Raw genomic sequence first — 26,938 nt, 5'->3', positions numbered from 1 at the left:
AGGTACATATTTTGATTGTTGTTTAAGGTCTTAAACACTTCTAGGAAGGTTCAAGGTTGGCATCCAAGGCTTACGACGGGACTAATGTCCATTTTACCACTTAAAAAGGGGTTTACGGCCCAAGAACATCCTTGGTCGTAAACTCATTTATTCTTGTGTTATTTGATGATTTTAAAGTGTTATAAGGGTCATACTAAGCATACAAGAAGCTATAGCAAGTGCACTTACAAGATCGGAGCTCGATTGGGTGTTTAAGGTCCAAGAACACTAGTGTGTGTTCTTGGTGTTCTTGGTGTTTTGAAGATCTAATGAAAATCAACAATTGAATGGATGAAATGATGTATAATCACTATTTTTGATGATATAACAACAAATCAAGCCAAGAAGTACTTACGTTTTCGGGAACTTGGGTGAAAGACGGGATGGTAGTTGAGAATGTTTGGAGTTTGCTCTTGAGATTGCAAGTAAGAAGTGAGGTGTTTTGGGCAGTAAACTCATGCTTAAGGCATGAGTTTACGGTTTTGGAAGGATTTACAGCCCAAACATAAAAGTTTGGCTGTGAATTTCCTAACTACGTCGTACTTGCGGTTTTGGAATTTCAAGACTCGAGACTGCACTTCCTTTCACCCGTTCGTTTGAAGAATAATTATTAAAATAATCAAACTAACTTTAAATTTTCTAACAACAAATAAAAATGAACTTGACTTATAATTTGAAGTGATTGACTTTAGAGTTTGACCGAACAAAAATTTCGGGTTGTCACATATACGATCTCATAGGGTCATATCATTAACAAGTATATGTCGATTTGGCATTTTATCTAGTGAATATGATTTATGATAAAATATCATAACTCTTATATTTTCATCTCATGAGGAAATAATATTGTCTCTTAATTTAGTTCATATGCTATTAATTAATTAAGTGTGTGTTAATTACGTCAATTAATGGTTAAATGATTTAATTTAGTTTGTGTATCTTTTATTTTAATTTAAGAGTTAAATTAAATAAAAAAATATATATCCACATGCAACATGTGAGGAAATATGAGGAGTGTAAGGCTCTCCTCCCTTACTATCATACCACTTTTGGCCACACTCTATGGGTGATGAGTGGTTTTCCTCCCATGCTTTAGTATATGCTTTTGTGCATGAGAGTCTATGGTATAAGAGAGATTATATATGCATGAGAAATGCCTTCTTATGCGTGAAAAAAGATAGATATACATACACGTAAACTTGGTTCTCTCTAAACTAGTTAGTGAAGAAAAACTTTATTTTATTAAGAAAAAAAAAATCATTGTTTTGGTCTTTGATTGATAAAAAACTTATTTTACAAGTACTACCACACATTAGGGTTGCTTTTTATTGGTGACCTTGTCTAGATGTGTAACAACCCGAAGTTGTTCATCGCCGAAAACCCATTCTACCCGTATAACTCACCGTATATCAAAACGTTCCGATGTCATTTTGGGTTTAGTTAATCAAATTTATATGTTTAATTAATGCTAATGAGTGTCCAAACCCCTTAGGAACTCATGTAATTAGCCCAAAATATTTATTTCATAAGTTTTAGAAACGTCCCCGCTGGGTGACAATAACTTAATCGGGTGCGACCTAAAGCCCCATTTAATGTCGGTATCGGGTAGAATTCCTCTGCGTCCAAGTTTTAGGACCTATATAAACGTGTTTAAACACCCATTTGAAGCTTTTTCTTCCTCTCTCTAGTCTCTCTCTAGCCTCTCTCCTAAATCCAAGTTTAAGGGTCCAAAACTCAAATTTAAGGCCTCAAATCTCTAAGGTACCTTCCTAACCTCAATATATAGCATATTTGGCTTCCAAATTCGGGTTTTAATCATGATTTAAGGCCTTGAATGTGAGTTTACGGCCTTGGTTGAAGCTTAGGCCGTAAACACATAGTTAAGGGGTTTTTAAGCCCTAAAACCCTTCCAAACCACAACTAGACTTTAGATATGGCTAAATGACTTCATGGAATGGACTTAGAACATTTTAAACATGGATTTTGATTGATTTGAAGGAGTTTACGGCCAAGGCATATGCTTGGGCCGTAAACTCATATATATGGGGTTTTTATGACCTTAAACCCTTCCAAAACACTAATAAGGCTTAGATATGAATTTTAGAATATTGGTTTTAGCCTTGGAACACTTTAAACATACTTTTTGGGGAATAAATAGGAGTTTATGGCCAAGGTTCATGCTTGGGCCGTAAACCCCTCAAAAATGGATAGTAAACTCATTTTAACATGTCCAAATGCCTTCAAACTTAACCAATAGCCTTGTGGTAAATTCTAGAGCCATCTAAAAATAGTTTGGGGACCTTAAACACATTATTTGAAGGATAATTGAGAGTTTACGGCCAAGACTTGTGCTTGGGCCGTAAACCCTTCATTTTGGGGTGTAAAATCCTCCAAAGGTGTTAGAAATGCCACTTTAACACCCCTAAAGCCTTAGAATAATTTTTAGAAGTGTTACAAACAAGTTTTTGGCTTTAAAACATAATGAATCCCTCTCTAGGAGAGTTTACGGCCATGAGGGGGGTCTCATGGGCCGTAAACTCCAAAAACCCCTCAAAAGTCCCATAAAAATTCATGAAAGGCCTTGAAACAATTTTAGCAATCACATGTGATTTGTTTGGAACCAATAACACACTTATTCATGGGGATTTGAGAGTTTACTGCCAGGAGACCATGCTAGGTCGTAAACTCCCATAAATGTTTCATTTTGATGTTAAAAATCCATTCCAAGACTTTGATCCAAACCTAGAAAAATTCCCCTAAGTGTTTGAAGTCCAATTTGCACCATAAACCACCCACCATGAGTTTACGGCCGTAAACTCATGGGGAATGGGTGTTTAGGCCGTAAACATCATTTAGAAGTTTACTCTTGGGGAGTAAACTCATTTCCTAAGTCCCTCGCATCATTACATGTCCTTAAACGCCACCCGGGTCCCTCCAAACACTTGTATCGGGGTGTTTTCGCGACTAGAAGCAATTGTCCCTATCAAATAATCAATCTAAGTCCTAATTAGATACAAATGTGTATCTTTACATTATACTTAGGAACCTCGTGCATTTGCAAGCCCCAGACCAACGTTTAGCATCCGAAATCGTCACATTTCTCGTCCGGTGAGTTCATACCCCTACGCCCTTTTCCGTGTTTTTCAATGTTTTCAGGGGGGGGAATACAAGCAAACTATAATTGTTTTCAAATCATAACATTGATATGTTTCAAATAATATCTAGCAAATTTATAAACACTTTTACTCCTTATGTATTATGTTGATCATAAGGAATGATTTATCAATTACAACTAAATGGATTTTAGTTAAGAAAATAACCAAACTAATCAAATTATTATGGGAATAATTTGGGGTTCTTTACTGTTCATTTTATCATGTACTGATATCTATATAAAGTTATTAGATAAACTATGTCTGATTCATTTTATCTCCGTATCATTTGAATGTATTGTCAGATAATTTCATTGTATGTATCTATATTCGCTGTATTACGTTTCATAATCTTTTGTATGTTGATATCGTATGAGAACCCTGTGAATAGTTTAGTACTAGTTTGTGAGATAGTCACTACCCTTTATGGATGATCAGTAAATCCTCCCCGGAAGTGTAACCAGAGTCTCCTAGAGGGAGAGCGAGGAATTTCTGAATAGATCTATTCGGGACTGACAATCCCACACCTTAACTGCTAGCTACAGTTAGGCGGGCACGCCTGGGGTGACAAATTTATGGATATCGTTTCGACGTCTGACAAACGTCAAGGAGGTCTCGTTGTCGTATTAGCATGGTTACCCGACTCACAACATGTATTAATATAAGTTTATTCACAGTATCGTTTTGACTTTGTTTCGATTTCGTATCTACTTTTTATATGGTATCTATAACTTGTACGGGATGTTTGCCCCATGATTTTTAACTATATCTTATATGGGATAGTAATCCCATGGTTTTGAATCTATAACTATTACGGGATAGTAATCCCATGGTTTACACCTATATCTTGTCCGGGATAGTGATCCCATGGTTTTCAGTCTATATTTATTTCGGGATAGTAATCCCATGATTTCGATCTATATCAAGTACGGGATGATAATCCCATGGTCTAAATCTATATCTTGTCCGGGATAGTAATCCCATGGTTCCCAATCTATATTTTCATATATATCAAATTATCTTGTGTCTAGTCCAGGATGGTAGTCCCATGGTCTTAAATCTGTATTTTCATATGTGTCAAACTATCTTATATCTCGTTCGGGATAGTGATCCTAAGATTTTCAATATATAGTTTTGTGTATTAAACTATACTCTGTGTTATTCAATCTTGCATTTAGGAAAATATGGGATTTTCCTAGGGTAAAATACACCACATAATCGAATTGGTAACAAATGATAACTAAACTAACTTTACATAAGAAAATATGGGATTTTCTTGGATAACAAACCCTTTCGGAAAACTAAAGGAAACCGATACATTTTCATAAAACGAAACCGCTTATGAACTCACCAGCTTTATGCTGATTTTCAAACCGCTTGTATTCTCAGGTCCAAGTTAGACAGGTACCCGGCGATATCTTTTGGTGAAGATGGAGTGCTCAGAAGACTCGTCTTAACTTTTGTTAATATGATGCATATGTATATCTTGTATAACTTTACATTTGAAACAATGTAAACTTTCATATATATGTAATGTAATGGTTGTTTACTGTGATTACTATGTACATTGGATTTGATACACAACGTGGAGTCCACCCCGGAAATGTTTCCGCCTTTGATTTTCGGGGTGTGACAAGATGTCACACCCCGGCCATTGGCGGAAACATCGGGTGGTGTAATGTTATTCTTCGTATCACAGTTATATAACATACATTGAATAGTACTAAAGAAAATACATACCTTTATTGATAATTGAAAGTTACATAGTTGTTTTTCTAGAACCTATTACATAATATCCGACTATGCCATAATTCTTAATGAACAGAAAGATAATAGTAAAACTTCTCCTGTTTGAATACATACCAGCTTTTCAAGATCCTGAAAACACATACATTTTAAAATACGTCAACATAAAGTTGGTGAGTCCACAGGTTTTGACTCTATATAAAAATAACACATTTTCCAAGTTCAAAAGTATAGTTTTGAAAGTATCATTTTGACTCTTCAACATTTAGTATATATATCAGGTATAATATTCTACTTATCAAATAAGTGTTATACCTAAACGTTCTTTGAACCTAGAGTATAAGTAGGGGGAAACTTATACATAACATTAATACTTGTATATGACAAAGTATAATGTTTCTATCAAATTGCTACCATGAGCCTGTAACCGCTGCTACGACACAATACCTCTGATAAAATATACTCATGATTTCTATGAGAAACAATACACTCATGATTTCCATGAGAAACAACATCGTACGCTTCATCGACGTCGGGACAATAACAAGTAAAAGGATAGTTCGTCACTTGTTTATGGTTGATTGTAGCTAACAATCACAAGTGGGGTTGTCAACTCATATATTAATTATACTTGACTTCCTCGCTCACACGGGATTAATGGTTACAGTTCAGAGGATTTCCGCTAAGATTCCCAATCTTAGTTGATGAATACAATTACTCATGTAGACTTCGACGGTCTCTATAGCTCTAACAACAAAAGCATTTTCGTGTCTAAAACCCCAAGTTACTAGACTTTTCTTTTAAACATTACTCATAACTTCATAACATTTAGGTAGTATAACAGCTATAACTTGAAGTAAAACCAGGTTTTATCTTGACATAAAACCAATAACAACAACAATATATAATATAACAAGTTTTATATTGACATAAAATCAACAATAACAACGTACATATTTCTTTAACATATAGAACTTCGGAACTATATTGCACACACCATATATAGATTCTTAAGTATAACTCAAGATCTACATTATTATACTACTATAACAATAACATGCTAAGAAGTTGATAATAGTTGTATATATTCAAAATATTATTTTTAGACCAACTATATCTCGGTTATTATAACTATCTACATTGATACTGATATATTATCATATAGACATAATAATAACGTATATATAATATTTAGCATGCGTTTTCCCCCGAAATATTAGAAATTGGGGCCGTGAAACTCACCCTAGTAGCATGATTTTATGTAATCTGAACAGAAAGAGTCAGCGATACGAGGTCGTCGGGGCTCGGGATGCAAGATAGCTTCAACAAGGGAGAGAGGAGAAAGGGAAATGGTGTAAGGAATAGCTGAGGTCAAGCCTGCTATTTATTGTAAGGATTTTGGACTCTCACGTCGTAAGTTTTATAAAACTCACGTTGTGAGCCTTGCATGCTCATCCCGTAGACTTGCCATTTGTGTCCCTAGCTTCGGAGGGTGGCCATCTGACTCCTCATGTCGTGAGATATCCTTGCTCACGTCGTGAATTTGGATCTTATCCCTTCGTAGCCTCATCACACATCTTCTAGATTTTGAGATGTAGAAAAATGACACCTCACGTCATGAATAAACCCTTGTTTACGTCGTGAGTTCAGTCAGATTAGGGTTTCTTATAGCCGAATCTTCGGAAGGTCGTAACTTTCGCATACAAAATCCATTTTTTTTCTTTATATCCACGTGTAGCTATTTACGAGTACTACAACTCTCTTTTAGACACCAATGGCTAATTCTAAGTCTATTTTAAATTCCTCTTATTATAGAGATATATAGTGTTCGGTTTTTCACAACTTCCTTATGCGATGTCAGATTCAGACGTTCTCTATATCTTTGGAATCGTATGGACATATACGTTGAGTTGTATTATAAAGAAAGTTCGTATTTGTATTAGAATTTATCATAAACTACATAGTACGTTTATCACATTACTAGTTTACAAAATGACATTACATGATTGGTATAATCACATGTGATTGTCTATTGACCTATTTTGACCGGTGTTACACTAGAGGAACTCTACATTGTGTTCTTGGAATCATTATCAATTTTCAACCATCCACGATGAATCAAAATAAGGTTTTTATGTAGCGTCCCAAAAATACATAGTAAAAATTTCAATTTTAAATAAGTTCAAACCATTCCTTTATACTCCAAAAGACGATCAGAGCCAAGTACTGACAAAACATCAGAGTAATACGTAAACATTCAGTGCAGAATAAATATATGGGGGATGTAGTGCGACTAAGACGGGCCCTTCCTTTTGAAACAAGAAGTACTTGAAATATTTTAAACATAAACCGTAAACACAAAGCTTAGTGACTTCCCCAAAATACCACATACTAAACATACTTAACAACACAAAGCTAAATTAGTCTATTTCACCTCATGAGTCTATTTCAACTTCTTCGGTATCTTTTAACTGGTACTAGGTCTATTTCACCCCCCTAATTCTATTTTAATTCCTTCGGTATCTTTCAATCAGTAAAGGTCTATTTCACCCCCTACAGCTAAGCATAAAATCATATCAGCGATAGTCACAAAGACAACAAGCACATAAAGTATATCAGCAAGTGTCACAAAGACACCTATCCTCCTAACTACATAATCCAGTGGGTCGGCATTGGTGCCTTCAACCCATGAGTATGGTGAAGAGACTCACCTCAAACAATAGTTGGGTAAAACACTGACTCGAGTCGTTGCTATCAAAAGCTTATTAAAATGGTCTAGGAATGTTGTAATCTTGTTGTATCTCTACTTGAACTCTTCTTCCATACACTTTTTCATCACCTTGATGGTCTGGTTAATTTTAATGACGGGGCTGATGACATGATGGGTCTCTTTCCATGCTTATCAAGGACTTGTCGAATGCCTTTAACCTTGTGAACAGATCCATATTACTTCATGAGGTCAAATTGAGGTGCCCTTCTATATACTTATTGGTAGAATTATTGTATGGTCAAGCAGCAAGGTTGTATCTGGGAGACACATATATTTGGTCGGCTAATGGGGTTCAGTATGGAAACGCCTTAGGACCACTTATCTTCGCTCTTGTGTTGCACTCGCTCTTGAAAAACATTAGATACAGTTTCAAGATTCTTCTCCAATCATGGTACCTTGATGATGGATGCTTATTGGAGATTTAGAGGGGGTGGCCAAAGCGTTGGACATCATTAAGGTGATTAGTCTAGAATTGGGCCTTCAGTTGAATATCAAGAAAGCTAAGCTCTTTTGGACCTCATGTGATAGTAGGAAGCTACATGATGGGCTATTCCTGGTTTGCATCAAGAGGGCGCCATTCGAAGTGAAACTTCTTGGAGGAGCTGTTAGTAGAGATGCTAGTTTCATTAGTAGATTAGAAAAAAAAAAGAGCCTAAAAAGTTGTGAATTTGATACACTTTTTCCATAATCTTTTTACCCCCACATTGAGCTCCTTTTGCTTCGGTATTGTATGTGTATTGCTAAAAATTTCTTTGGGATAAGGGCGTGCCAACCCATTCACATGGAGGAGGCGACATTGTTCTTTAAAAAAGGATTATATGGGGCGATTGAGGATATTGTGGTTTGTGGTGGCCCTTTCTTTGGCGACATATCGTCACGAATTGCTTCCCTACCTATTAAGTTTTTGTTGGAATAGTGTCTAAGGCTGCAACTATATTTGGTAAGTACTTGACCCGATTGAGCATGGTCCTTTTGGGTTGCCTTCACCATAGCAACTTGTCAGGATGATTTACAATGAGAGAAGAAATATTATAAGGAATAATAATATTGTTATTTGATTAATATAAGTCATCAATTAATTATGAATTAATTTGGTGACTTAAAGAGATTAATTAAATAGAAGGACATAAACTGTCAAGTGTATGATACTTGTACTTTAGGCTATAATCCCTTATGGATAAGGGGTGGATGGTTTTAAGGACTTAGGATAGGCCTACAATTCATCCAAGGCTTATCATGAAGGGGATTAGGATTTCTTAGGGCCTAAGTTATCCAATTAGGGTTTAAAGGTGAAACCCTATGAGCCTTACAAGTATAAATAGACCCATAGGGTTGATGAAATCGGTACTCTTACTCTTGGAAGAACCCTGGCTGATTTCTATTTCCCCCCCCCCCTACTCTCTCAAATCATCCTCTTGCTAGTTGGTGTTTGTAAACCATTAGAGGAGTGACAATTGTGACTCTAAAGCTCCAAGGACAAGAAGATCAAGCAAGTGATTCTAGGTAAACTTATAACTCTGATTTCTTAATGTTATTATGATTAACCATTAGAAGTATTGGATTCATGCATGTTCAATTAGAGAAACCTAGATCCAAGCATTAGCGTTTTGTATGTGCACATAGGAATGTTCATATGGCTAAAACCAATCAGTGGTAGCCTAGATTGGTTTCTATTGAATTGATGCATTGATTGCTTGTTTGATGCTTGCAAAATTCGAATTTTGTCACCCTGCCTGATGAACTCGGCGAGTTTCATAGTGGACTCAGCGAGTAGGCCTCAACTCGGCGAGTCCATTGTGGTACTCGGCGAGTTCGAGCGTCAGAAAGAGCTAATTTCAGGATTTCTTGCTGTTTATCCTTTGGAAACTTACCTTAATCATATTAGGTCAATATAAATCCAATTTTAAGATATATTTGAGTATATCCTTGAACTAATTGAAGATACTTATCAATTAATTAAATATTAGTTTCTGTAACAACGTAAATTTTAAAACAAAATTTTCATTTTTGCAAACTTCAAAAACATCGTTTAATATTCCAAATTCATACGTGAACAATGTTATCAAAACAAAATACATCCCATGATCATAAAAACAGTTCCTCCGTCAGTGTGTACAATCACGCCGACGCCTTCCCACGATCCTCGCTAGTACCTTAAACACATAGCACAACAACTGTAAGCATAAATGCTTAGTGAGTTCCCCAAAATACTACTTACACACATACGGCTTTCCAGGCCCTGACCTTCCGGTCCATGTGTCTCAGGGGACTTCCATCCCGACTCGGTAAACCTTCCGGTCCTACCTGCGTCAACCATACGGTCCACATCACAACGCCTTCCGGCCCATAACATATATGCCTTCCGGCCCATATCAAGCATAGCATACATAGCACATACAAACGATTAACTTATCATATACAATGCATATAACTCATAACATATCCGACCTTCCGGTAACACAATAAAACCCTTCCGGGTACAGTATAGTGAGAAAACTCACCTTGTGGAAAGTCTAGAATCTCGTATACTTGCTAACTCCAAATCCCAACAGCGACTCTACCTCGCCTAAACATAATAAATATCATTTTCATTAATAAAGACTTCCACAACTAGACTTTACCCCTTATCATCATTCCTCCGAGGGTAAAAGACCATTTTACCCTTCCTTGACTCAAAGTCTTCATGTTGACCAAAACCCTAAAAGTCAACAAAAGTCAACCTTTTCAGTACGCGGGGCGTACTACTTGCTGTACGTGGGGCGTACATCGCCAACCCATGGATCGGGGTTTCCACCCAATACGCTGCGCGTACTGGGAGTTACGCCCAGCGTAACCATCAGAATTTAGCAAACATCATTTCTGGTCTTAATCGGTTAAGCCATTACTCCAACTTCTAGATCCACCTTTATTTATGCATTTATACCCATAAAGTCGAGACCTTTAAGCCTTGGCATGGCTGTAAAGGCTCCAACACTTCTTAACATCATTCTATTCCAACTTAAGGACCTAGATCTCATGCATGGTGCAACATTCACGTCCAAGATATCATTTTTATGAGTCTACAACTCCAATAGACCAGAAATATGATGGATCTAAGCTTATGGATACCATTTGCTCAAAATTCTCCACCTTTGGGACTAAAACCCTAGAAAATGGTACTTGAAGCATATTACATGAACTAAATTTCAAAATCCGAACTTTTTACCTTATAATGAAGCTTCAACCTTTGCAAAGCTCAGATCCACACTTGAACACCACTTTTAGCCTTCCCAATGAGCTCTTCTTCTCCTTTGCTACCTTGAAATGGCACCACCAAGCTTAGAATACTCACAAATGGCCTAAGAACGAATGCATACTCTCTTTAGGGTTTCTTTCTGAGGGACGGTGGCTGAGGAGTTGAGCCACACATTCCTTTTATAGCCCTCCGAATGAATTAGGATTTTTAGGTCTGGACCGGTTACGCCCAGCGTAACCTTGGGTACACCCAGCGTACCCGAGGGTGAACGCGTCCAAATGAAGCGCGCGAGTATGCGCAGCGTACTCCTTGTACGCCCAGCGTACTCGCCTAACATGCAAACCCTAAATGGCAATATATCAAATATGAAGGGTTAAATCGAAGGGTACCTGGATTTCGGGCTGTTACAGTTTCCTTATGTGATAATTGATTAATTATTTTAATTAAATTGGTAAATTGTTTTGCAAGAAATAATTAAATAAATCAAATATGGATAATTATGTGATTAAATGTTAATTTAGATTATTTATTATTTGATCCCCTATGTTTTGAAAAGTTTAAAACCTGCCCTCAAGTTTTGAAATTTACGTTTTATGATTAAAAGTTTAATTTAGACAATTTAAATTTCAAACCCTAGAATTTTACAAGTTTAAAATTCAACCATATACTAATATAATATTACAAGATTAATATATATATATATATATATATATATATATATATATATATATATATATATGTATGTGTATATATATATATATATATATATATATATATATATATGTATAATTAAAAAAGCTAGTCTTACCGTTAGTAGGCCTCATTCACGAAGCCGGTCTATAAGGTGGGTATAAGGTTGCTGCCTATAAAATGGTGCTTAATGGGTGTACACTCACACCCACCGCTTGCTTGATCGGTGGAGGGTCGTTAGCCGAACGGGTAGGATAGGGCAACCTCATCTCCTCATTAAAAGTATAATATGAAATACAAAGTAACTACATGTTTTTCAAAAAAATTCCCAATCCTAATTACTTTAGGAAAAGTGAATTTATGCAATCCCATGAAATTACACTTTGCACCCTTGCTAAGAAGTTAGTGGAGCGTGTGTGGTTTACCGGCACAGTAATTGGTTCTAAGCAAAAGTAGCAAAGGGTGATTCATTGTTTATCATAGTTCGATGGAGCGTGTGTGGTTTACCGGCACATCGAATAGGTGATTGTTACAATGAAGGCATCATGTGAATTTGCATGGTAATTCACACCCACTTTGTGATCCTTGGTTTCCCAGTCACAAACGAGAGGGGCATATCGAGATTTAAACATGCCATTGAAAAGTTTCAATGAATCTCATCCAAACCTAGGAATTCTCAATACATTTAGAACTTAAAGTTATGTTTTCATGGTGGAGAATTAGTGAATCGTCATTCACTTACCTTCAAATTGTTTGCATGTTAGATTACGGCATCCCTTTTCTAATATGTAAATATTGTTGTTGGATCCTAGCCCTAATTTTCTTATTGGGTGATAATTAGGGATCCAAATTCTAATCTATCTTTGTCCTTTCTAATTGTAGATGTCGAACGCAAACAACGCTAAGCAAGCTCGTTCACATTGATGAGCCTTTGCCAAAAGGTGACTTTCGATGGGACGAACTTTAGCGAATGGATAAGATACATCCGCACGATTGCTCGCTACGAGGACAAGGAGTATGTCCTCGATGAGAAGTTCAAGAAGATCAATCCTGAAATTGCTACTCCGGCTGAAATGACCGCTTTTGAAACTCATGAGCGTGATGCAACGAAGGTTCATTGTATCATGATAGCCACTATGAACTCCGAATTCCAAAAGTCCTACGAGGACATGTATCCGTACAAAATGCACCAAGACTTGTTGGAGAGATACCACCAAAACGCGAGGCAAGAACGTTACGAGATCTTCACTAACATGATCTCCGCTAAAATGGGTCATGGTGAATCTCTAACCGTGCACCTACAAAAGATGCAAAGGTATGTCGATCATCTTCGCAAGTTGAATGTTGACTTTGGGGAAGACTTAACGATCGACATGGTGCTTCACTCCTTGCCTCCGTGTTACAATCAATTTAGGATGACCTACCACATGAACAAAGAAGAGGTCACCCTAAGTAAGCTCCAAGGTCTCCTTAGGGTTGCTGAGAGCAATCTCAAGGACAAGTTTGTTGCACCCACTCCCAATCCACCCGTTGCTCCTGTTTTGGCCATTGGGCAAGGAAGAGGGAAGAAGAGGAAGGCTCCATCTAAGAGCCACCGCAAGGGAAAGTCCCGAGATGGTTCCTCCTCTAGTGGGACCAAAGTTGATCCCGCTAAGCCTAACCTTAACCCAAAGGAGGCAGATTGCCACCATTGCCACAAAATAGGGCATTGGAAGAGAAGCTGCCCAGAGTACCTGCAAGCTATCAAGGAAGGAAAGATCAAGCCGTCTTTCGCATGTATTTATAAAATTAAATCTAATGATTCATCTCATGCTATTTCTTGGGTCCTCAATACCGGTTGTGGTTACCACATTTGTTCTGAATTGAAGGGACTAAGAAGAAATGGGGATGTGGAGCATGGAAGAATAAATCTAATCATGGGAAACAGAAGATCGTCACTTGTGACCAAGATTGGAGTGCATTCTCTAGTGCTTAGGAATGGTTTATGTTTGGATTTGAACAATTGTTGCTATTCGCCAGAAATGGAAAGAAACATCATTTCATTTCATGGTTTGTTTAGACAAGGATTTAGATATTCTTTTAATAATGAGAATGGTTCTATTTGTGCTTATCTAAATGGGGTCTTATATTTTGAAGCAATACCATGTAATGGAATTTATGAAACTATTATGATTGTAGATAATCTAGGAAATGATGTTTTATGCATGGATTCTTCCAATAGTATGGATAGAGCATCCTTGTGGCACTATCGTCTTGGACATGTCAACAAGAAGCTCATAGCCCAACTCCAAAAGGATGGAGTGTTGGAATCATTCGACCATAGGGAAGATGACACGTGTGAATCTTGTTTACATGGAAAGATGACCAAGTCACCCTTCACTAGTATATGTGAAAGGGTTGAGGGTCTATTGGACCTCATACATACCGATGTATGTGGACTGTTTAGATCAACCACAAAGGATGGGAACCACTTCTATGTGACTTTTACCGATGACTATACTAGATATGGGTATATCTACTTAATCAAGCAAAAGTCAGAAACATTTGAAAAGTTCAAAGAATTCAAGAATGAAGTGGAGAATCAATTGGGCAGTAAAATCAAGATGCTTCGATCCGATCAAGGAGGAGAGTACCTAAGTCTTGAATTCCACGACTATCTCAAGGAGTGTGGAATAGTTTCACAATTGACGCCACCTAGGACACCGCAATTGAATGGTGTGGCAAAAAGGCGTAATCGAACCTTGTTAGACATTGTCCGCTCTATGATGAGTCGTGCTTCACTATCTATCTCATTCTAGGGGTATGCCTTAGAAACTGCTACCCATATCCTTAACCGAGTCCTTACTAAGAAGGTTGCCAAAACACCTGACGAGATGTGGACAGGGAAAGCTCCCTCGTTAGCACATATCAAGGTTTGGGGTTGTGAGGCTTTCGTAAGACGAGATACTCACGACAAGCTCGAACCTCGTAGTGAGCGATGTATTTTCATCGGCTACCCGCATAAATCCTTTGGATATCTCTTCTATAGACCAAAGGACAATGTTGTCTTTGTTGCGAGGAGATGAGTTTTCCGAGAGCGAGAACTCATAATCCAAGGAGACAGTCGGAGGCAAATCGAGCTTGCAAAGATTCAAGAGTCGATAGATGAAGGAACCTCTACTGCTGGCCCTCAACCCGAGGAGGAAACTCCGGTTGAACCGATTGACGAGTCCTTACCTGTTAAACGTTCCGAAAGAGTTAGAGTTCAACCCCAGTTTTATGGTTTTCATATTACTACCGAAGGGGACACGTATATTAGTGATGGTACAGTGATAAAGCTAGATGAACCTAATAGCTATAAGGAAGCCATGGCAGGCCCGGAGTCTGCGAAATGGAAAGAGGCAATAGACAGCGAGATACAGTCCATGTATGACAACCAAGTTTGGAATTTGGTTGATTATGTGCCTGGACGTAAGACCATTGGGTGCAAATGGATCTTCAAGAAGAAGACCGATGTGGATGGAAACGTACACACATATAAGGCACGATTGGTTGAGAAGGGCTTTACTCAAACTCCCAGAGTTGAATATGATGAGACCTTCTCACCAGTTACAAAGATAAAATCTATTAGAGTGATGCTAGCGATTGCCGCATTTCATGATTATAAGATTTGGCAAATGGATGTCAAAACCGCTTTCCTTAATGGGAAGTTGGCTGAGGATGTTTACATGGCTTAGCCAGAGGGTTTTATTGATCCGAAGCATCCAAATATAGTGTGTAAGCTTGAGAAGTCCATTTATGGACTTAAGCAAGCGTCTTGCAGATGGAATCTTTGCTTCGATGAGAAAGTCAAAGAGTTTGGATTTGTACGAAGTGAAGATGAATCATGTGTATATGTCAAACCAGTGGGAGTATAGTTAGCTTTCTCGTTTTGTATGTCGATGACATACTGCTCATAGGAAACGACATCCCGGCACTGCAGGAGATTAAGTCCTGGCTCGGGAAGTGCTTCGCTATAAAGGACCTCGAAAAGGCTTCCTATATTTTGGGAATAAGGATAGTGAGAGAACGAAGTAAGAGACTAATAGGACTTAGTCAGAACACTTACTTAGATAAAGTACTAAAATGTTTTAGTATGGAAAACTCGAAGAAGGGAGAATTACCGATACAATATAATGCCAAGTTGAGTAAGACTCAAAGTCCGAGTACCGAAGCCAAAATAGCATAAATGAGCCGAGTACCATACGCTTCCGCAGTAGGCTCAATCATGTATACTATGACTTGTACTCGTCCTGATGTAGCCTTTGCTTTGAGCATGGTTAGTAGATATCAAGGGAACCCTGGCAGAGCCCATTGGATTGCGGTCAAGAATATCCTTATGTACCTTCGGAGGACCAAGGAATGGTTTTTAGTCCACGGAGGGAGTGATGACTTAAAGGTGTGAGGGTATAGTAACGCCAGCTTTCAGACCGACAGGGACAACTACCGTTCGCAGTCGGGTTGGGTCTTTACCCTGAATGGAGGAGCAGTAACTTGGAAAAGTTCCAAACAAGAAACCGTAGCTGATTCAACGTGCTAATCAGAGTACATCGCAGCGAGCGAAGCATCGAAAGAGGCAATATGGTTAAAGAACTTCATTGGTGATCTTGAAGTTGTACCTACCATAAAGGAGCCCATGGAGATTTTCTGTGATAATGAAGGAGCGGTTGCCTTGACCAAGGAACCAAGGGATCATGGTAGATCTCGACATATCTACAAAAAATATCATTTTATAAGACATCGTGTAGAAGAAGAACAACTTGTGGTGAAGAGGATATCATCAGAAGATAACCCAGCAGATCCGCTTACGAAGGGACTGAGCAGGGTTAAGCACTTGCAGCATGCTAGGAGCATTGGGCTGCAGGATGATATTAGTATAGATTAGATAGTGTTAGAAACGCATGATAGATAAATGTAATTAACATTTGATGATTAAATAAAAGAGTATTATTTATGAGTAATGTTACTGTCTTATGTTAATTGTTTAACTATTGTTTCACTTTGCATGTTTTGACTTCCAGAATAATTGAATTTATTAAGAATAATCGAATTATTCAAATTGTCCACAATCGTTCATATGTTGGAAGTAGGTATGAATGAAGATTGTCATGAATTGGTGTGTAGATTGTCTAAATGGTATTAGACATAGCAAAAGGTTGCTACAACGTTCATGAGTGCTTATGAACTAGTTTTGCGCATTGGAATAAACTCGCGCTCGCTGGAATCACCTTATGGAATGTGATAAAAGGGTGATCGCAAGACGATAATATCATATGGTCTTAAAACCTAGATATATGATTTGTTATTTGTTAATTGGTTGTATATTGATAATGTAAAACCGCATCAGTAACTTGATGTTATAAAACGCATTGTTGTGTACAGCTGGTTAATGAATAAGTAAATGCATATAAGTCGAAGTTTATCGAATTGTCAGCATGATATCTAAACAGAGGACTGTACGATCCCTTATCTAAAGGACAAGATTGATTAGATCAGAGTTTGACAGTGTCTTTGAGAGCTAAGATTGCTAATCGATATATATAGTTACTAGACTTATCCAAGTGGGAGACTGTTGGAATAGTGTCTAAGGCTGCAACTATATTTGGTAAGTACTTGACCCGATTGAGCATGGTCCTTTTGGGTTGCCTTCACCATAGCAACTTGTCAGGATGATTTACAATGAGAGAAGAAATATTATAAGGAATAATAATATTGTTATTTGATTAATATATGTCATAAATTAATTAGGAATTAATTTGGTGACTTAAAGAGATTAATTAAATAGAAGGACATAAACTGTCAAGTGTATGATACTTGACTTTAGGCTATAATCCCTTACGGATAAGGGGTGGACGGTTTTAAAGGCTTAGGATAGGTCTAGAATTCGCCCAAGACTTATCATGAAGGGGATTAGGATTTCTTAGGGCCTAAGTTATCCAATTAGGGTTTAAAGGTGAAACCCTATGAGCCTTACAAGTATAAATAGACCCATAGGGTTGATGAAATCGGTACTCTTACTCTTGGAAGAACCCTAGCCGATTTCTAGTTCCCTCCCCACTCTCTCAAATCATCCTCTTGCTAGTTGGTGTTTGTAAACCATTAGAGGAGTGACAATTGTGACTCTAAAGCTCCAAGGACAAGAAGATCAAGCAAGTGATTCAAGGTAAACTTATAACTCTGATTTCTTAATGTTATTATGATAGAATAACCATTAGAAGTCTTGGATTCATGCATGTTCAATTAGAGAAACCTAGATCCAAGCATTAGCGTTTTGTATGTGCACATAAGAATGTTCATATGGCTAAAACCCATCAGTGGTATCAGAGCCTAGATTGGTTTCTATTAAATTGATGTATTGCTTGCTTGTTTGATGCTTGCAAAATTCGAATTTTGTCACCCTGCTTGATGAACTCGGCGAGTTCCATAGTGGACTCGGCGAGTAGGCCTCAACTCGGAGAGTCCATTGTGGTACTCGGCGAGTTCGAGCGTCAGAAAGAGCTAATTTCAGGATTTCTTGCTGTTTATCCTTTGGAAACTTACCTTAATCATATTAGGTCAATATAAATCCGATTTTAAGATATATTTGAGTATATCGTTGAACTAATTGAAGATATTTATCAATTAATTAAATATTAGTTTCCTTATGTAATAATTGATTTTGGACTCTTACATTGTAAGTTTTATAAAACTCACGTCGTGAGCCTTGCATGCTCATCCCGTAGACTTGCCATTTGCGTCCCTAGCTTCGGAGGTTAGCCATGTGACTCCTCACATCGTGAGATATCCTTGCTCACGTCGTGAATTTGGATCTTATCCCTTTGTAGCCTCGTCACACATCTTCTAGATTTTGAGATGTAGAAAAATGACACCTCACGTCATGAATAAACCCTTGTTTACGTCGTGAGTTCAGTCAGATTAGGGTTTCTTATAGCCGAATCTTCGGAAGGTCGTAACTTTCACATACGAACTCCATTTTTTTCTTTATATCCACGCGTAGCTATTTACGAGTACTACAACTCTCTTTTAGACACCAATGGCTAATTCTAAGTCTATTTTAAATTCCTCTTATTATAGAGATATATAGTGTTCGTTTTTTCACAACTTCCTTATGCGATGTCAGATTCAGACGTTCTCTATATCTTTGGGATCGTATGGACATATACTTTGAGTTGTATTATAAAGAAAGTTCGTATTTGTATTAGAATTTATCATGAACTACATAGTACGTTTATCACATTACTAGTTTACAAAATGACATTACATGATTGGTATAATCACATGTGATTGTCTATTGACCTATTTTGAGTGGTGTTACACTAGAGGAACTCTACATTGTGTTCTTGGCATCATTATCAATTTTCAACCATCCACGATGAATCAAAATAAGGTTTTTATGTAGCGTCCCAAAAATACCTAGTAAAAATTTCAATTTTAAATAAGTTCAAACCATTCCTTTATACTCCAAAAGACGATCAGAGCCAAGTACTGACAAAACATCAGAGTAATACGTAAACATTCAGTGCAGAATAAATATATGGGGGATGTAGTGCGACCAAGTCGGGCCCTTCCTTTTGAAACAACAAGTACCTGAAATATTTTAAACTTAAACCGTAAACAAAAAGCTTAGTGACTTCCTCAAAATACCACATACTAAACATACTTAACAACACGAAGCTAAATTAGTCTATTTCACCTCATGAGTCTATTTTAACTTCTTCGGTATCTTTTAACCGGTACTAGGTCTATTTCACCCCCTGAGTCTAGTTCAATCCCTTCGGTATCTTTCAATCGGTAAAGGTCTATTTCACCCCTACAGCTAAGCATAAAATCATATCAGCAATAGTCACAAAGACAACAAGCACATAAAGTATATCAGCAAGTGTCACAAAGACACCTATCCTCCTAACTAGATAATCCAGTGGGTCGGCATTGGTGCCTTCAACCCATGAGTATAGTGAAGAGACTCACCTCAAACGATAGTAGGGTAAAACAGTGACGAGTCGTTGCTATCAAAAGCTTATCAAAATGGTCTAGGAATGTTGTAATCTTGTTGTATCTCTACTTGAACTCTTCTTCCATACACTTTTTCATCACCTTGATGGTCTGGTTAATTTTAATTACGGGGCTGATGACATGATGGGTCTCTTTCCATGCTTACCAAGGACTTGTCGAATGCCTTTAACCTTGTGAACAGATCCATATTACTTCATGAGGTCAAATTGAGGTGCCTTACTTATTGGTAGAATTATTGTATGGTCAAGCAGCAAGGTTGTATCTAGGAGACACACATATTTGGTCCACTAATGGGGTTCAGTATGGAGACGCCTTAGGACCACTTATCTTCGCTCTTGTGTTGCACTCGTTCTTGAAAACATTAGATAGAATTTCAAGATTCTTCTCCAATCATGGTACATTGATGATGGACGCTTATTGGAGATTTAGAGGGGGTGGCCAAAGCGTCGGACATCATTAAGGTGATTAGTCTAGAATTGGGCCTTCAGTTGAATATCAAGAAAGCTAAGCTCTTTTGGACCTCGTGTGATAGTAGGAAGCTACATGATGGGCTATTCCTGGTTTGCATCAAGAGGGCGCCATTCGAAGTGAAACTTCTTGGAGGAGCTGTTAGTAGAGATGCTAGTTTCATTAGTAGATTAGGGGAAAAAAAAAAGCCTAAAAGTTGTGTATTTGATACACTTTTTCCATAATTTTTTTACCCCCACATTGAGCTCCTTTTGCTTCGTTATTGTATGTGTAGTGCTAAACGTTTCTTTGGGATAAGGGCGTACCAACCCATTCACATGGAGGAGGCGACATTGTTCTTTGAAAAAGGATTGTATGGGGCGATTGAGGATATTGTGGTTTGTGGTGGCCCTTTCTTTGGCGACATATCGCCGCGAATTGCTTCCCTACCTATTAAGTTTTGTAGTTTGGATTTGTACTCTACAGTAAAGGCTACCTCATATGCTTTTGTTGGCTCAAGGGCTTAATATAAGGTATTACAAGACCACATCTTACGGGATAGCGGGATATATGGTATGGATTCTGATTATGCTTATGCATTGACTTCTCTTCGTAACAAGCTTTCGTACATTGACTTTAGCATTTTCATTACTAAGGACACTGCCCCCCCCCCCCCCTAAATCCCATAATACACTAGCGAGTGCCCTTTTTAGCAAATTTATCTAAGATATTGAAGTGCATTTCGACATGAAGGTTCAACTAGAAAATAATTTTCCAATGTTTACGATCACCAATGCTCAAGATTTTCTTCTATCTATCACTATAAAAGGGCTTGGCCAACATATGTCTCCTGTGGAGTGTAGTACTATCCTTAAATATCGACTCCTTGTCCAAATATTTCAAGTTGACAAGATATGTATGGTGTGACGCAAGACATGTTTGGACTCTTTTGGAGAGCATGTGGTTCATTCTAAAGAACCCCGGGGGTTCAAATACCGATACGATATGGTTATGGATGTTTTGTTTGACATATTTAAGCGTACCAAGGTTTTCGTCAAGAAAGAACCACCTATGAATTTCTTGATTGACCTAGTAGATGGTAGGTCAACTCTAAGACCAGCTGACGTTTTTTATGTTTAGATAGGTTGGATAGAAACACACATGTGTGGACCTTACAGGGGTATCTCATCTCGTAGACTTAAGGATTGGAGGTTTCAAGGCGGGGCAGACTGCTTTAAAAGCTGCTACATGCAAAGTCACAAAACATGATAAATCAACACATGTTCATATCATTTGCATTTAATACGTTTGATTTCCTCGCATCCGATATGGTTAAACTTCTTAATAAAGTACAACGGATCATGTATAATCCCCTAAATTTACGGATGTAGTCTTCAAAGAATTGATTTTCTCATACAAAAGGTTTAACGCCAACAACTTGTTGTCCCTTTGCATTCTCATTCATTGTATTGTGATCATCACAACACTTTGTACGAAGAAAGAAAAAAATCGTAAGTCAAAATTCGACTTGCTTCTATATAAGAGGACTGGATACCGGCCTCTTGTTACCTTAAATAAAATATACAAAAAAAATTAACAACACTACATCCATGCATATACAAAAACAACGAATCTTGTATATATTTTCAAAGTACATTTCTTATCATATGGTTACATAGATGGAAAAATAACTTACCGTATAAAATCTTTGAATTTTAAAAAAGGTCGTTTCAATCAGAAATCCAATCTGCTATATAAACAATGATTTGAAATTTCTATGGATCTTCTTTGCTATTAAAAAATCAGTTTATCAACAATTTTAGGTTTATGTTTAAAAGGCTACAACTAGTTTATTTTAAATGTTTGACTTACAAATAAAATAGATTTTTAAACTCCTCTTAGTAGCATTTCAACAAACTTGTTGATCTTTCTTTTTTTTTTTTAAATCGGTAAAAATACCTTTTTATTAATTAAAAATTAATTTTGCAACATTTTATGACATTTTATATTTGCAACTAGTTTATCATCTAGTCGTAATTTTTTTTACTAAACCTCATTTCATCCACTACCAATTAGTTTTTGTCACGCTACAACTAGCTGATAAGGTAGCTTTTTTTTCAAGTTTTTTTATGTTGTCATGTTTGGTAAGTTAAAAAATAACATTTAAGCTAACTTTTTAAAAAGCTTTTTAAGAGCTTTTTGAAAATTTTCCAGATATACCCCTTAATTAATTTTAAAAACACATTCTTTTAAATGTCATTTTTTGTAACAGTTAATTTTACTAAACGTTATTTTTTATCAGTTAGCATTTTAACTATTAGCTAGCTTTTCAGCTATCAATTAATTTTTCAATTTTTCAGCTAGTGCGTGAAATATAACCTAATCTTAATATAACATTGGTTACTACACTTTGTAATTCCATGTTGAATTTTCAATTTAATAATAACATAATTCAATACCTTTATTAATTGATCCAAAAAATACCTAACATAATAAACATAAAAATTTGAATTACATCATACCACAAGCTATAAAGTGTTGTAACACGATATCTGAATTTGTACATTTTTGTATAATCGGAGTGTGTAAAACTTTTTGTACATTTCTATATAATCGGAGTATGTAAAACTTCATAAAGTGGTAACGATTGGTCGCTAAATTTGTAGCAACTAAATTCTTAACCAATCAAAACCAGGATAGTTGTACATATTCACAAACCGATTTTCAAGTTTTTTGAGATTTTCAAGTTTTTTGAGGTTTTAAAAGCAAGTCTATATCACCTCATATGTACTTTAACTTGTATTCGATCTTTCCATGATTTTTTTTAAACTTGTTGCAAAGAGTTTTTCGTAATTGCACGTTTCATGAGAGATTTATAATCTTGACTTCTTGACCACTCGTCAATCTCACGAGCTCTTAGCACAGGAAGGGGATGTGAGAGTTGTCTCGTTTGTGCATTTCTAGAGATAAAGAAAAAGATCATATTATGATTTATGATTAGTAAAATAGACAGGTTGGATAACAGATCAAAATCAGTAATTTTTTAATACAAGTCGAATCAGTCTGATTTACTTTATGTGGTCCCATTTAAGAGTTAACATATATAAGTGTTAATTCAGTTAACTATATATAAGTGTTTGTATTTTATTTTATAACAAATAAATAGAAAAAAAGTTAAGAGAGATTAGATTTTTCCCATTAAGTGCTAGCCCCTCATTTATATTTTGTCACGTCTTTTAAATAGATTTTAAAAGTTATTTATTCAAACAACAATTTATTATCTGGACAATGCTCATTCGCTATTTATTATCATATTCAATGATAACTGTTTTTAGAATATTTCAAAACCTCATGTAAATTGATTTTTGTCATATTCCCAAAATAACTACTTTTTTTAATGTAATCTTGTTTTCAAATTTTCATGTTACTTATTTTTTACAAACAAAAAATTTGAAGTAACAAATAATTTTTTTTTTTTTTTTTTTTACTTTTTGGTATACGCGCAGACTATATTTCAAATTCTCCGATATATGTTTGCATGTAATTAATTTATATCTCTTTATTTGATTTTTTTAAAAAAGATTAATCTCATAGAAAAACCTTATATTATGTGTTTTTCCCAATTAAACCTCATCTTTATTTTTTTCATTAAAAAAGACCTGATATTTTTTTTCCAAAAAAACCCTCTAACCTTCTAAATGTTTCCAAATAAATCCTCAACTTTTTAGTTTTTCCTGAAAAACCCCTCAAATTTTACGACTTTTTTAGAGAAAAAATGATTAAAAGGTCCGGATCGAGAAAAAAAAAAATGAAAAATAACAAGGTGTTTTTCATGAAAAAAATAAATTTAAAGTTCAATCGGGAAAAAAAACAAAATACAAAATCTTTTATGAGATTAACCCTAAAAAAAATCAACAAAATAACATTTTTCTTTATTTTTCAAATTCATTCCATTTGATTTTATAATTACACACAAAAACCAACATGTTTGAAAAACTCATTCCATTCCTTTCACCCAACCAAACATGACACCGGAAATCTAATCACCCATTCCATTCCTTTTGTTCATTCCATTCCTTTATGATTCCATACCAAAAAACATAAACAAGGGCATAATTGTCTTTTATAATGTTTTAAAAATTACCTTATATACCATCCAACAGGACTCGCAGATGCTTTATCATAAGATCGGGCTTGCTCAAGAAAAGCATCCACATTGAGTTGATCAGCCAATGACGGGCATCCTCCCGCAAGTTTCATTAGAACAGAAACCACCACCTCTTGTGGGACCCACAAAACAACGATTATAAAACAAGAAAAAATAATAATTAGAGGGGTAAAAGTTGCACATTGTGTATACCTTAGGGTCTTGAACAACAAGAAGAGCTGCCCGATCACACGTAAGCTCTGCTGCCCGAAGCCAACGAAATAATTGTTCTTCTAATCTCTCGGCTATTATTCCACCAATCCCTAAAACATAATTTATTGATTTTAAATTTTAATATAAAATGTTGATGTGAATACACTACAAAGGTCTACTTTTAGCACTATTATATATGAGGGTTTAATGCAGAAAAGTCTTATTATTTTAGGAATTTTTTTGATAAAGTCCTAAATTTTTTTTTAACAGAAAAGTCCCGATTATTTAATATTTTGACCAAATAAATGAAAAGGTACTTGTTTTCATTTTAACAGGAAATGACTAACTTATCATGTAAAATTAAATAATCAGGACTTTTCTGTTCAAAAATAAAAAATTTAAGACTTTATCAAAAAAATTCCCTAATTAACGGGACTTTTCTGCATAATATATAATAATTTTATAATCTATCTCATATCAAACTAAAAAATTCAACATAAAAAAAAAACTCAAAAAAAGCCAATTAAGTTTATAATAAAAAGTTTTTTCTGGTTGAAATTAAAAGATAAAATTATGATTTAATTGAAGTATGAAATTCTTAAAAAGATTTTTCATTAAAAAGATTTATATATAAATTATAGGTTATATTACAGTTTTAACTTTTTTTTTTTTTTTTAAATCTCATGCCTAAAGAATGAAATTAACAAAATCAAATTAACCATTACTTCTTATAATGGATGTTGTCATTCTTGACAAGTTTCAGAAAAAAATAAAAAAAAATAAAAACAATTCAATTTCATGCCTGAATTAGTAAAACTCCCCATTTAAGATAACACATAATTGAAGGAAATTCATCATTTCATGAGATTCACATTAAAAGGTGTACATACCAGGTATAGTGTAGGCCCCAAGGGTAAGAATATTAGCCACTGTTAACCAAACACCATGATCACATTTTAAGTGTCCAAGCTCATGAGCCAAAACAGCCTGTTTATTAATGTTAACATACTTTCTTAATATCATTAATATACATATATATAAAAGATAAACATTTGGGAGAAGAGAATTTTTTTTTTTTTAAAAAAAAAATACCTGCAACTCCTTTCTTGAAAGAAGCTCTACAAGGCTTGTATGAACAACAACAAATGGCTTTTTACCATTAATGGCTAAAGTATATGCATTAGGCACTGGACTTTGCCTTACATATAAATCAGGTGCTTCAATCTTCAGTGCTTCTGCTGCTTGTATCATTAACTGATGAAGTTCTGAAAGCTGAAAAAAAAAATTAAACCATTTTTTGACATGTTAATAATTACATTTTTTTTTTCTGATTTCTTCTGTAGTATTTGTTGATGTGGATTTAGATGTGTAAAGTTCACCTGATTTTCGGATACAAGAACAGAGGTCCCTATATTTTCAAGAACCATGACTTGTTCTGCTATGCTTCCTGTAATTCAATGCGATACTTGAGATTAAATGAGATAACAATGAAGAACTAAAAGATCCCTAAAACTAAAGCAAACAGAAAACTAAATCAATATGGAAAACTCATATACTGCATACTCTTACCTAATAAAGCCTTCCCAATCTCGTTCAGACCCGGAATCGCCCTCAAAAGCAGCGTATTCTGAAAGAATTAGAGTTAGAGTCCACTAAATTTGTGAAGATGAAGGATACGACATGCTTGATAGATGTAGTGTATGAATACTGTGATATCTTCCACTAATTGGAACGCTAAATATTGGGGGAAACAACAAGATAAACGATAATCCTAATAATTTATACACAACAGAGGATGATTATAAACTGACGATTGAAGAACCTGCTTGTCAAGAGGATGTCGAAAGTCATCGGCGTCAAGATCACGAAAGAATAAAGGGGAGGAAGAAGAAGCTGCTTTACAAACAGAAATCTGAAGTCCTCCATCTCGATTCTTTTTCAGTGATGCGAACTTAGGATACGATGAACCAACGATATGCTTGCTCCTGGCGATATCAAATCCAAAAGAAAGTGGTGAAGACTTTAGAGTCAAATTGAACGATGGAAGGGAAGCAACTGCCATCAAAAAGTTTGCAGACAAACGGAGCAATCAGAATTTGGGGAAATTAGGTTACGTTGAAGGTTAATTGTCTGATTAATTGATGATTGTCTGGCTCCGGTGGGTCGTCTTTCATGGCTGGTGTGTCTCGTCCACAGCCGTAATCATGGGCGATTATTTGCCGCCACTTGTTTTGCCGTTGAATTCTTGAAAGTTTGAGGGATCTTTTGTAAATCATTTGGGGTAAAGAAATCAAGTAAACTAACAAGAAATTTGGTTAGTTTAGTTAAGAATATAATGGTTTTGGGTAACTAGGTATGTCATGTAAACCATTTGGGGTAACTAGTTATAGTTAAAATGATGTTATAAAATTAAACGTAGGAAATGGACAACTAATTGTAATATTTTTAATTTTTCATATTATTATTAT

At 35.9% G+C, this 26,938-nt stretch overlaps 1 protein-coding gene across 1 annotated transcript; it reads right to left on the bottom strand.

Annotated features, from left to right (window-relative positions):
• Nucleotides 1-22,600: 22,600 nt before the first annotated feature.
• Nucleotides 22,601-26,722, bottom strand: LOC145037306 (Peptidase family M48 family protein). The gene is made up of 8 exons (XM_078985940.1): nucleotides 26,293-26,722; nucleotides 26,040-26,097; nucleotides 25,850-25,917; nucleotides 25,563-25,742; nucleotides 25,361-25,457; nucleotides 24,471-24,580; nucleotides 24,255-24,388; nucleotides 22,601-23,070 (listed from the first exon to the last, which is right to left on the bottom strand). The coding sequence occupies exons 1-8, from the start codon at nucleotides 26,530-26,532 to the stop codon at nucleotides 22,935-22,937; spliced, it is 1,023 nt and encodes a 340-aa protein (XP_078842066.1). The 5' UTR covers nucleotides 26,533-26,722; the 3' UTR covers nucleotides 22,601-22,934.
• Nucleotides 26,723-26,938: the final 216 nt, after the last annotated feature.

Source organism: Lactuca saligna, chromosome 3 (genome assembly GCF_052625555.1).
Source record: "Lactuca saligna cultivar CGN05327 chromosome 3, ASM5262555v1, whole genome shotgun sequence".
Taxonomy (NCBI): domain Eukaryota; kingdom Viridiplantae; phylum Streptophyta; class Magnoliopsida; order Asterales; family Asteraceae; genus Lactuca; species Lactuca saligna.
The sequence above is the reverse complement of the archived record's forward strand: the minus strand, read 5'-3'. Positions and strand labels throughout refer to the sequence as shown.